Source organism: Trichogramma pretiosum, unplaced genomic scaffold (genome assembly GCF_000599845.2).
Source record: "Trichogramma pretiosum strain Unisexual culture from Peru unplaced genomic scaffold, Tpre_2.0 scaffold34, whole genome shotgun sequence".
Lineage (NCBI taxonomy): Eukaryota > Metazoa > Arthropoda > Insecta > Hymenoptera > Trichogrammatidae > Trichogramma > Trichogramma pretiosum.
The window spans coordinates 1293516-1304713 of record NW_019641683.1 but is presented as its reverse complement, the minus strand read 5'-3'; the positions used below and the strand labels follow the sequence as shown (position 1 = coordinate 1304713).

At 30.9% G+C, this 11198-nt stretch overlaps 4 protein-coding genes across 5 annotated transcripts; 2 read left to right on the top strand and 2 right to left on the bottom strand.

Moving 5' to 3' along the window:
• Window positions 1–2036: 2036 nt before the first annotated feature.
• LOC106648791 (NAD(P)H-hydrate epimerase) lies at window positions 2037–3278 on the bottom strand. The gene has a single exon (XM_023461099.1). It carries the CDS (start codon window positions 3037–3039, stop codon window positions 2227–2229), a length of 813 nt encoding a protein of 270 aa, XP_023316867.1. The 5' UTR covers window positions 3040–3278; the 3' UTR covers window positions 2037–2226.
• Window positions 3279–3534: 256 nt separating this feature from the next.
• LOC106648727 (GPI ethanolamine phosphate transferase 1-like) lies at window positions 3535–6796 on the top strand. Its single transcript, XM_014365809.2, has 8 exons — window positions 3535–3811; window positions 3871–4091; window positions 4147–4366; window positions 4443–4728; window positions 4781–5228; window positions 5320–5656; window positions 5729–6116; window positions 6233–6796. Exons 1-8 carry the CDS (start codon window positions 3558–3560, stop codon window positions 6656–6658), a joined length of 2580 nt encoding a protein of 859 aa, XP_014221295.1. The 5' UTR covers window positions 3535–3557; the 3' UTR covers window positions 6659–6796.
• Window positions 6797–6862: 66 nt separating this feature from the next.
• Window positions 6863–9201, bottom strand: LOC106648765 (splicing factor 3B subunit 2). Of its 2 annotated transcripts, XM_014365855.2 has the most exons (4): window positions 9086–9192; window positions 7649–8990; window positions 7058–7533; window positions 6863–6968 (listed from the first exon to the last, which is right to left on the bottom strand). In XM_014365855.2, the coding sequence occupies exons 2-4, from the start codon at window positions 8967–8969 to the stop codon at window positions 6897–6899; spliced, it is 1869 nt and encodes a 622-aa protein (XP_014221341.1). In that variant the 5' UTR covers window positions 8970–8990; window positions 9086–9192; the 3' UTR covers window positions 6863–6896. The 2 variants fall into 2 exon arrangements, with proteins under 2 accessions (XP_014221341.1, XP_014221332.1); XM_014365846.2 differs by having other exon boundaries at window positions 7649–9201.
• A 65-nt stretch (window positions 9202–9266) lies between these two features.
• LOC106648780 (splicing factor 3B subunit 2-like) lies at window positions 9267–11163 on the top strand. Its single transcript, XM_023461073.1, has 3 exons — window positions 9267–9288; window positions 9748–10223; window positions 10313–11163. Exons 1-3 carry the CDS (start codon window positions 9267–9269, stop codon window positions 10382–10384), a joined length of 570 nt encoding a protein of 189 aa, XP_023316841.1. The 3' UTR covers window positions 10385–11163.
• Window positions 11164–11198: the final 35 nt, after the last annotated feature.

Here is an 11198-nt window from a genome sequence, read left to right as displayed (position 1 = left end):
TCCGTGAACGACCGAGCTTGGCTAGCTGCCAAAATGTGTTGTCAAACTAACAAAAAAAGAGAAATGAATACTAAATTGAGCTGATAGTTACTGTCCAAAGCCTCGTTGTATTAATTACATTGCATGTATTCATCGAATCTTCCTCAAAGCTTATCATATGTATGTGTACAGCGTTCTATTTGAAAGTAATAATGTATGAATTTATAAATATTTTTTAAGCATTTACAAAAATGATATTCGACAATAAAGACTTACGGAATCCAATAAAATCTCCTTTACGCTTCTACGTCAAAATTGAAAATGAATTTATAAAACGTTAATCAGCATTTAATTAAGAAAACTGAGTGTACGCTTTTGCGTACATGAATTGCAGTTATTAATTCGCTTTACAACAATTCAATTTACTATCGTTTAAAGACAATAATATATTAAACTATTTTTGTATATGTACAAGCCATTGTGCAATATATTTCATAAATTGTAAGCATATAGAATAATTTTGATTGCAATGCATTTTTAAACTTTTGCTCTCATAATTAAGCAGTGTGATCTTTCATGACGAGGTTTTTGTCAGACTCAAAATGGATAATAATTTTTGAAATATTGAATGTTTAAAAAAAATACCGGGAACTAAATTGAAAAAATATTCATACACGTATGCGAAGGTGGACAGAACACTTTCAGATATCCACGCATAATATGCATACAAATTTCAATATAGCAGACAATAAATTGCCGTTTTGCGATAAATAGAATATATAAATATATATATATATATATATATACATATATATAATAGAGTTACACACGTACTAACACATTCTTAAAAGATTATGTGTAGCATTCTCGTAGATACAAAACATAATAGATAATTATACATAACAGTATATGATATATTGAACATGTATATATATTAATAAATAAAAATATTATGTATGCAAGATTGCATTTGGTTTCGTCAAAAACGAATACTAGAAACTGACATAATAATGGTGACTATAATGCGGATCTTAATGCAATAAGTACACAAAGCGATCAAAAAATTAAATAAAATATAAAATAATAATAAAACAATATATATGTACAGAGGGAGTGAGAAAAAAGGGCGTGGAGTTATAGCAATTCAACCATGAAAATATAAAAATGTACTATCTTAATTTCTATGCATAAGAGTATAAAAATCATGTCATTGTTATATTTTTGTATTCGAAACCAATAATGGATCAAATTCTAAAAGCAAAATTTCACATAAAAATGTAAACTTTTGCTCGTCCTTTTTTCTCGAGGTATTTCAGCGATCCTCGCAACTTGTTTGTTACAGTAAACGTTACGAATAGTAAAGGCCATAATTACATAAATAAGAAGATAAAAAGAAGAATATTATATTGTGAAAGATCCATCCATAAACGAATAAAATATTTACAGTTGGGCCGACTTTTCCGCCAGTTCGTGCCTTTTTTTCGGCCGTAAGAGCTTGCGCAAATATGCGCGTTTTCAAGTTCAACAGAGCAACGTTTTCATAATAACTAACATTAATTGAACTTGGTAGTTTATGAAAAGAACTTTTTTAAGAATCTCCTTACATTATTTTTACATTCAAGGTGAACAAGTAATAATTTGCACTTTATATAGGTAACATTTTTATTGTAAAATATTTTCTGGTGATAAAATTTAATATTTAATTTACATAAGATCTGATAGTTTTGATATTTTATTTTAATTATTGTATGATTGTATTTAAGTATAGTGTATAATAAAACAATTAATAATATAAAAAAATCGTTCATTGATTACCTGTTCCAAATTCATCAAAAACTGGAGCTTTAATTATGAAGAACATTAAATATTGTTTATATTTAATACTTAATAAATAAAATTTAACTTTATGTAAACTTTTTAAAGCTTTTTTAAAAAAAGTTCAACAATAACATGTTGTAGCAATGTCATTGATAATTTTGTTTTACTTGATTATTCATATGAAATTATAATTTTAAAGTCTTTCGAAGAAGATAACTTTAAGAAATAAAGTATTTCGTTTCAACAGGATCTTACTAATTTATTGTAATAATTTAATTTATTTTTTACATGCACCCAATAATAGTTTGAAAATTAATTTTTTTTGAAAATATAACTAATATTTTAAAACTAATGTATACTTTTAAACAATAGTAAGCTTAAAGCACTAAAGATGATAATAATTTTTATTATAATATTTATTATATGTCATTAAATTTGCACCACTAAATCTGTTCCATAATATTTTGGTAAGTTAAGTTGATATTCTTTTTCAAGCTTGTTTGGTACAAATCTTCCACCTAAATAATGGTATTTTCCTGAAAAGTTTCTTGCACAAAGTTTGGGAGCTGTTAATGAAATCAACATTTCTGGATTAATGCTACCAATTTCTGGTTTACCCTTTTCAACATCCCATCCTGAAGGAATATCAATACTACAAATAGGGACAGTAGTTTCTTTTAAATAGTCCATTATTGATATGAAATCTGATCTAACAGGTGGTTTGAAACTGAATCCAAATAAGGCATCAACAATTAACAAATAGTTATTCTTTTTTTGTAAATCTGTGATGTTTTCTATAAGAACAATATCATTTTCTAAACACTGGTGAAGTAAATTTTGGTACAAATCATTTTTAGTTCTCTTTGGATAATACAGTTCTGGAGCATATCCAAAAAGTTTCAAATGTCTTGCACAAACTAAACCATCGCCACCATTATTGCCTGGACCACAGCATATCAAAATATTATTAGCATTATCATGACTGGAGAGTGGATAACTATGAGCAATAGCAATAGCACAACTTTGGCCAGCCAATTCCATTAACTGATCAACACTGAATTTGTACTTTTTAAATAAATCTTGATCCACGTTTATTGCTTCTGATTGAGTCAAGTACTTAACCATTTTTTTTACGCTAGAAGTTAAATTACATTGAATAACTCCGAAACAACTAACTCTATTAATTATTCCAGTATGTATAGAAGAGATGTTAGGTGTCAAGCGAAGAAATTGTTTATTCATTTATTCAATCAACAGATGATAGCTCAAAATTTGATAACGAATCGACTATTTTACGTGCTTATACTTGAGATGAGGCTTACAAGTATCTGATTTGTTTAAGTTGTTTGAAAATTAAGTTTGCAACAAAAAATAACTATATGATTTTATATCTTTACCGTCTAGCATGTCACTTAATACGGTGCAATTAACAAACTTTGCATGTCTATGTCAAGTCATTAGTGTATATAACGTTGCACTATTAATTCGTATATGAGCGCATGAGTAATGTGGTGGTCTGCCGTCAGAACGTATTCAAATTTTATTTTTGTCGTCTGCGAGTCAGCGGTTTTAGTTCAACAGAACCGCTATGATTCTAAATTTTAATTTTGGCGTTAACATTGTTATTTTGATATTTGCAAAGTTGGCATAATAATAATATCTAAGTTGCGAGTTTTAAAAAAAATTTAATGTATTAAATGAAAGTTTTTGATTTTAGCTTTCACCTTAAAATTAATCTTTAATCTTTCTTATTTTTTTTAATGAAAATGAATGTTATTATGAGAGTAAAAAAATTGTTATATTCAAGATCCCATATCTTTATTATACTTTGGGGCTTTGTCATGCATATTATTCTATTATATGGAGTACTTGATGCAAATTTTCATTCGCCAATAATATCAGAATTACCCTCAGTTCCGATGCCAAAGGGTCCCCCAGCTAAAAGAGTATTGATTTTTGTTGCTGATGGTCTTCGATTTAGAACTTTCAAAAATCACATACCTCCGTATTTAAAGTAAGTTACAAAAATTTGCATTCATACTTTTATCAGTAAAACATTCTTTTCTATTATAGTTCTGTTATTGAACATCAAGGTGTGTGGGGTATATCTCATACTCGGATGCCTACAGAGTCAAGGCCTGGTAATATTGCAATTGTTGCTGGATTGTATGAAGATCCAAGTGCAGTATTCAAAGGGTGGAAAGAAAACCCTGTTGATTTTGATTCAGTTTTTAATCAAAGTTACGCATCATGGCTTTGGGGAAGTCCTGATATTATTTCACTTTTTACAAAAGGTATATGACTTATACAAAGAAAAATACAAAATTATTAATATGATTTTATAATTAGGTTCTCAAAATAATATACATGGGGCTAGTTATCCTGCAAGTTGGCAGGATTTTAACAATAATTTCGATTCTTTCAAAAGACTGGATGATTGGGTATTTAATGAATACTGGAAGTGGTTGACGAATGAAGCTTATAATTATAAGGCTCAAGATAAGATTATACTATTTTTCCATTTGCTTGGCTGTGATACAACTGGTCATTCTGCAAAACCACAATCCAAGTATTCATTCAATCATATAAACTATAACTATAATTTATTAATCATCAGTTGTAAAGCTTACTTATTTTATCATCAGAGATTATGTGGAAATAATGATGGCCTTAGATCGTAACATAAAGAATGTAGTTCAAGAAACAGAAGAGTACTTTGGATATGGCACCACGTCATATATATTTACATCAGATCATGGAATGACAGACTGGGGTTCTCATGGTAGTGGTTCAACAGATGAGACTGAAACTCCCTTTGTTGCCTGGGGTGCTGGTATTAAAAAAAAAGCTCAGTTCTATAATATTGAGCAGGCTGATATTACTCCACTTATTTCAACTCTTGTTGGAATACCATATCCTCGTAATAATGAAGTAAGGATATGAAAAATTATTCAAGAACAATTTTTAACAGTTTTTTTTGCAGGGAATATTACCTATTGAGATATTAGATGATAATTATCAGAAATATATAGCCAATGCATTTTTTACAAATGCAAAACAACTTGCAGAACAGGTTAAAGCTAATAGAGAATTAATGGTTGGAAGAAGCTTGGCAAATATTTATAATAAAGATAAAGAACTCAGTCAAAAACTCTTTACTACTGAACAATTTTTACAAGAAGGAAAAATAGTTCAAGCTATAAAGGATACAAATTTGAGCACAAAATTAGCTAAACAAGCACTTACCTATTACCGCAATTATCTATCACAACGATTTTTATGTTGTATGTTAATTATGTGGATTAGTTGGATCATTATTTTATTTTTAGATTTATCCAGCGTTCCAAAAGAATTTATTGAACCCATATGGAATTATGTAATTATTATAGGTTTAATAGGGATAACAGTTCCATTAGTTTTAGAATATGCTGGTAAATATTATATTAATGTTTAATAGATAATACTACTCAGGATAAAAGATAGGATATGATAGAAATAATTATGATTTTTTATTTTTCATAGTTGCAGGTTGTAAAGATGGGAGATTATTGGGATATGGTCTTATATGCAACTTTTCAGTATGGATTGCAATCAAAAAAATTATAAGTAATGAAATATCTTTTGATATGACTTCTAAAAAACCCTTAAGGGAATTTGTTAGCATCCTAGGTATAACTATTATGATGATAGTTGGACTATATTATAGATGGACATTTAGTATTAGTATGATAATAGTAGTTTTTCTACTAAGAACAATTTTTGAAAAAAGTACAAATCACCGTTTAACAATAACTGGAGTGGCACTTTCAGTTTTTCCTTTATTCCCAGTTGTCGGACCAGTTCCAAGAGTATATTTAGTGTAAGCAATGCTATTTAATGGACTAAATACTAATTAAATTAACATACCTTAATAATAGAAATACATTTTCAGATTAGTCGCAATATTTATTGGGATGGTAGTTGTTATGAAACAAAAAAGATTAAACAAATGCATTAAAGTAATTGAAATCATACGCTTATGTTTGACATCTGTGCTGACATTAAATATTATTGATGGAAAATCATGTTTGTCCTGGTTTTTACTATTTACGACACCATTAGTGATCTGTCTTCATCCAAGAGAATGGGATAGAAGAATTATTGGAATAACCATGGCTTTACTGAGCCCTTTAGCTCTCCTATCTGCATCTCATGAACCAATGTTTTTTTTAATTTTATCAGCCCACTTACAGCAGTGGCCAATTCATGTTAATGCAGAAAGATGCTCATCAAATTCGAAGAGAATGAATTTAAGTAATTTTAGTGTCGCATCGATTCTGGTATCCTTTTAACGATTTGGTCACTAAACATAATGCACAAAGAACTATTATAATTGAATATTTGATTCTACAAAACTTTTCTAATGTTATGTATTATCCTTAATGTTCTTATTCAGATGATGTACACATTAATTTGTTTTTTTGGAACCGGAAATATGGCCAGTTTAAGTTCATTTGACCCAACTTGGACAAGGCATTTTTTAACAATTTTTTCGCCATTTACTATGACTACTCTGATTTTAATAAAAATAATGATTCCGCTAATCCTAGTTGGATGTCTGATTCAAGCTATGGCTCGAGAAACAACAATTTTTTCATCTGTTCTTCTTCTTGGCGACTTCCTAGCTATACCACTGATGTTTGGAATCACTAATCAAGGAAGTTGGCTAGACATAGGTAGTAGCATCAGCAGATTTGTTATTGCGATTTCACTGCCATGTCTATTAGTGATTGTGTACTATTTAAGCAAACCATTAACAGCATTCTCTCTTATAAACTGTGGTAGGCATTACAGTATAAGCAATCAGAGATTAAAAATATAACGAAATGAATGTTTATGAATTCTATGAGAACAAGTTAAAAAGAATGTTGATTAAGCAGAGACAATTGTGTATATCTGTAAAACTTAGAATATTTTAGAAGTGAAATTAATATATTTCAAGTCAATGAATGCAAAGCAAATGAAGTATTGAAATAATGTGAAGTTTAAATTATTATTTACATAGATAAAAAAACTATTTACATAGAGTTTAACATTGTTCATAATAAATAATAAGTAATTTAAAATTTGAATTCCTTGTATTTTTTTGATTTCGACGACTCTTGTTGCGTTTGTTGACGTTTTCTTTTTGACTGAAAAAGTAAAATGAATAAAAGTACATACTATGGTCATTAGTATTCAAATTAAGGTAAGTTAAAAAAGTTGCATTTAATAATATTACCTTGGAACGCTGAACGTGATCTTGCAACATATCTGAAAGATCTTCGTTTTTTAATGCTTGACGGCTTCTCATAGTTTCTTCATAACGCGTAGCCATAGCTTCGGAATCCATATCGAGTTCACTGGGATCCAGCGCTACTTCAACAGCCCCTTCTTTTTCTGTTGCACGAGAATCTGTAGTTGACGTTGCCCCACGTCGAGCGGCGATAACCGAAGGTGGAGCCTGTCCACCGGCACCCGTCATATCATAAACATGAGTACTTCCCATCATACTATTGCCAAGACCTTCGGTTCGTTTCTCATGCAAGACAGTATAAAGAGCTGGAGTATCGCCACCCTCCATTTCGCTTTCAATCTTTCTCTTTCTGAGTTCTATTGTCTCTGGTGTCTCTAATCCTGCGGGAATGGATGTAATGCCGCTTGGAGTTACAAGTCCTTCTGCGCCTGGAGTAACCAAACCAGTTGTGTCTTCTTTATCTGAAAAGAAAAAATTTAATTTGAATAATAATATTTAAAATAAATATTTAATTTTTTGAGTAGTCTTATTATATAAAGTAATTTTACAATTAAAAAAATATATAAATAAATGTACCTTCTTCTTCATTATCTTCATCCTCATCATCTTCATCCTCTTCTCCCGAAGATTCTGATTCAGGTTCTCCCCATTGTGTTTTATCAATCTCTTCATCCATTGCATCACCGTTGGCATTCTTCGTTATGCCAAATACATCTCCATACAAAGGTCTACCAGTTTCATCAACAGGAGGTTTGCCCCAACCACCAGCATGGTATCCAAATGCGCAACCCTCTGGAATAGGAGCATTTAATCCTGGGATTTTGAGATTAGGATAACTGGGTGGAGGTCCATAACGCTGCATAGCAATCAACCATGGAGGGGGTATTTTCTGACAACTAGGTCCTATAGGCATGCCAAGCGCTGTCCGTAATTCATCTGTCAATTCGCCGGGCTTTTTCTCTCTTAATCTTGTTTCATACTCTTTTCCTTCATAATAAAGATCACCATGAATGGACATTCTTGGTTTGGTTTGCCATTTGAAAAATGCATCATGGAGTTTCTGATAATCAATGTCAATTTTACCCAATTTTGGCCTAGCACGCTCTCTCATTTTGGCTTTTAAGGTTTTACCTTCGTCTTTTTCTTGCAAGCTAGCTCGCATTTCTGTGATACCAGTTCGTTTTATAAATGCTGGTAGGTCGAAAGGTGGTTTTTCAATACCTCTTTTACCCTGCAAATATTTTCTTTTGAAACACCAATGTCTAGGTACAGGCACTGTATTTCGATGAGCTTTTAGCTGCACAAGAAGTTTAGGATCCCTGGCTGTGACATCGTGCATTTCAACGACATCAGGTCTTGCTACCAATTGTTTGAGCTCTGCGACACTAAGCCTGGTAAGCTTTTTAAGCTTCCTCTTAGAAAGCTTCGGTAGACCATCTTCACCAATGCCCTGTTGGTTTTGTTGCGTTTGAATTTCTACGTCGTATTCATCTCTCAAATTTGTAGTAAGTTTCTGAGCAATAGCTCCAGCAGCCGCTGTCGCAGCTGTCAATGAGTCTTGAGGAGTAGTTTTTCCATCGTTTTTATCTGGTCCACACAATTTAAATGCTTCAAACACTTTGGCGAATTGCCTATACATAGGCTCAAGATCTTGAATTGTTGGAATCTCTTGAATATATTCAACTTCAGGTTCTGGTTCTCCATTTTGAACTTCGGTAACATTTTCATCGTTAGTTTTCTCTTGAACTAGTTGCCTTTGTTTCTTCTTTTTCTTCTTTTTCTTCTTTTTAGATTGACTGGTTTTATCCACGGATTCATTGATAACTTTTTCACTTGTATACACATCATTTTGTTTAAGGAACGGATTTTCCAAACCCGGAGGAATTACTACTTCCATAATTGATAGCACTCTGAGAATCTAATGAAAAGAATATTTAATCAAATAAGTACGATGATATATAAGTATTTACTGAGGCCGGACGAAGTATACACAATTGACAAAAAAAGTCTCACTTATGTAGCTACCGCCTGCTCCTAAACAGTAAACACTGCAAAGTTACAAACTGAAGGTTAGAATGACATGACGCTCGCTCATGCTGAGAACTGAGGAGAGTTCGGCGCGTGTGGACATACATTATAATACTTCGTAGAGGACGTAGACTTGACCGGTCATTGTCAAATATTATTTGTAAACATGACGGGAATATGTCGGACATGTAACGAATGAACAATATTTTTATAATTTGAATATCAATCATATTAATTTTCGTCACACAATAAAAGTTAAGTTCCTGCCAAACACTATAAATTAGGAAAATATCCGACAATTTTTTTTTGTTGATTTTTAGATATTTTTTGTTTTACAAACGCAACGATAGATAGTAATCATACAACTGATCGCAAAGGTAGGGTACAAAAGTGCTATTTACCGACTATCCCGAATTATCGTACCATTAATAATACACTAATAAAAAAGTTTGACAAGAAATCGGCGTAAGGCTTCATTCTGTTAATAAATCAGCATGAGCGAGCGTCATGTCATTCTAACCTTCAGTTTGTAACTTNTTTATTTATATATTTTTTTAATTGTAAAATTACTTTATATAATAAGACTACTCAAAAAATTAAATATTTATTTTAAATATTATTATTCAAATTAAATTTTTTCTTTTCAGATAAAGAAGACACAACTGGTTTGGTTACTCCAGGCGCAGAAGGACTTGTAACTCCAAGCGGCATTACATCTATTCCCGCAGGATTAGAGACACCAGAGACAATAGAACTCAGAAAGAGAAAGATTGAAAGCGAAATGGAGGGTGGCGATACTCCAGCTCTTTATACTGTCTTGCATGAGAAACGAACCGAAGGTCTTGGCAATAGTATGATGGGAAGTACTCATGTTTATGATATGACGGGTGCCGGTGGACAGGCTCCACCTTCGGTTATCGCCGCTCGACGTGGGGCAACGTCAACTACAGATTCTCGTGCAACAGAAAAAGAAGGGGCTGTTGAAGTAGCGCTGGATCCCAGTGAACTCGATATGGATTCCGAAGCTATGGCTACGCGTTATGAAGAAACTATGAGAAGCCGTCAAGCATTAAAAAACGAAGATCTTTCAGATATGTTGCAAGATCACGTTCAGCGTTCCAAGGTAATATTATTAAATGCAACTTTTTTAACTTACCTTAATTTGAATACTAATGACCATAGTATGTACTTTTATTCATTTTACTTTTTCAGTCAAAAAGAAAACGTCAACAAACGCAACAAGAGTCGTCGAAATCAAAAAAATACAAGGAATTCAAATTTTAAATTACTTATTATTTATTATGAACAATGTTAAACTCTATGTAAATAGTTTTTTTATCTATGTAAATAATAATTTAAACTTCACATTATTTCAATACTTCATTTGCTTTGCATTCATGACTTGAAATATATTAATTTCACTTCTAAAATATTCTAAGTTTTACATTACCTCAAGAATTAGAGATCTTCACACTATCTGTTATTTTTTCTTCAAAATTTTATTACAGAACTTAATTTTGTTTCAGTCGATACATATTGATACAACTTCTTAATAATATAATTTATTCATCCTTGTAATTTGATGAAAAATAAAAAAATAAGTTGGGAATTTTCTTATTGGTTTAACCAGAAGCGATTTGCCCTCTGCATTTTTTATGTATCGACACTGATGGTTTTAATATTATATTATTATTAACTTGTTTTGTTTTGTTGAAAAAGTCTTGGATTACATATCATAAATTATGTAAGTATCTTGAAAATGTTATAGTTTGTCGAATTTTATATCAAATTTATTAAAACCCTCTTAAAATTATCCAATTTACATTTTTTGATTATAAGCAATTTTCACATGAATATCGTTTTAAATAATATTTATTAGCATTGCTGACTGCAGATAATAATTATCTCGATCTTACATTTTCAGCAAAGAAATAAGTTATCTTGTATCTGATATGGTATTCATTGTAGGTATTTTAAAAATTTTTTTAAAATTTTTTGCACGAAAACATGAGATCCAAATGATTTCTATGTGAAAACTCGAAAATAAATCAAAATTTTCTTGTATAATCACTTTTTTTTTTAATGAGGTAAGTTTTGA

What these genes read in the sequence shown, in the direction of transcription:
- LOC106648791 (XM_023461099.1), bottom strand. Translation starts at nt 3,039, where the DNA reads ATGAATAAACAATTTCTTCGCTTGACACCTAACATCTCTTCTATACAT.
- LOC106648727 (XM_014365809.2), top strand. Translation starts at nt 3,558, where the DNA reads ATGAAAATGAATGTTATTATGAGAGTAAAAAAATTGTTATATTCAAGA. An exon ending in TATTTCACTTTTTACAAAAG is followed by an intron (nt 4,092 to 4,146) that starts GTATATGACTTA and finishes TTTTATAATTAG; the next exon opens with GTTCTCAAAATAATATACAT. An exon ending in CATATCCTCGTAATAATGAA is followed by an intron (nt 4,729 to 4,780) that starts GTAAGGATATGA and finishes TTTTTTTTGCAG; the next exon opens with GGAATATTACCTATTGAGAT.
- LOC106648765 (XM_014365846.2), bottom strand. Translation starts at nt 8,969, where the DNA reads ATGGAAGTAGTAATTCCTCCGGGTTTGGAAAATCCGTTCCTTAAACAA. An exon ending in TGAAGATAATGAAGAAGAAG is followed by an intron (nt 7,534 to 7,648) that starts GTACATTTATTT and finishes TTTTCTTTTCAG; the next exon opens with ATAAAGAAGACACAACTGGT. An exon ending in ATCACGTTCAGCGTTCCAAG is followed by an intron (nt 6,969 to 7,057) that starts GTAATATTATTA and finishes TTACTTTTTCAG; the next exon opens with TCAAAAAGAAAACGTCAACA.
- LOC106648780 (XM_023461073.1), top strand. Translation starts at nt 9,267, where the DNA reads ATGACGGGAATATGTCGGACAT. An exon ending in GACGGGAATATGTCGGACAT is followed by an intron (nt 9,289 to 9,747) that starts GTAACGAATGAA and finishes TTTTCTTTTCAG; the next exon opens with ATAAAGAAGACACAACTGGT. An exon ending in ATCACGTTCAGCGTTCCAAG is followed by an intron (nt 10,224 to 10,312) that starts GTAATATTATTA and finishes TTACTTTTTCAG; the next exon opens with TCAAAAAGAAAACGTCAACA.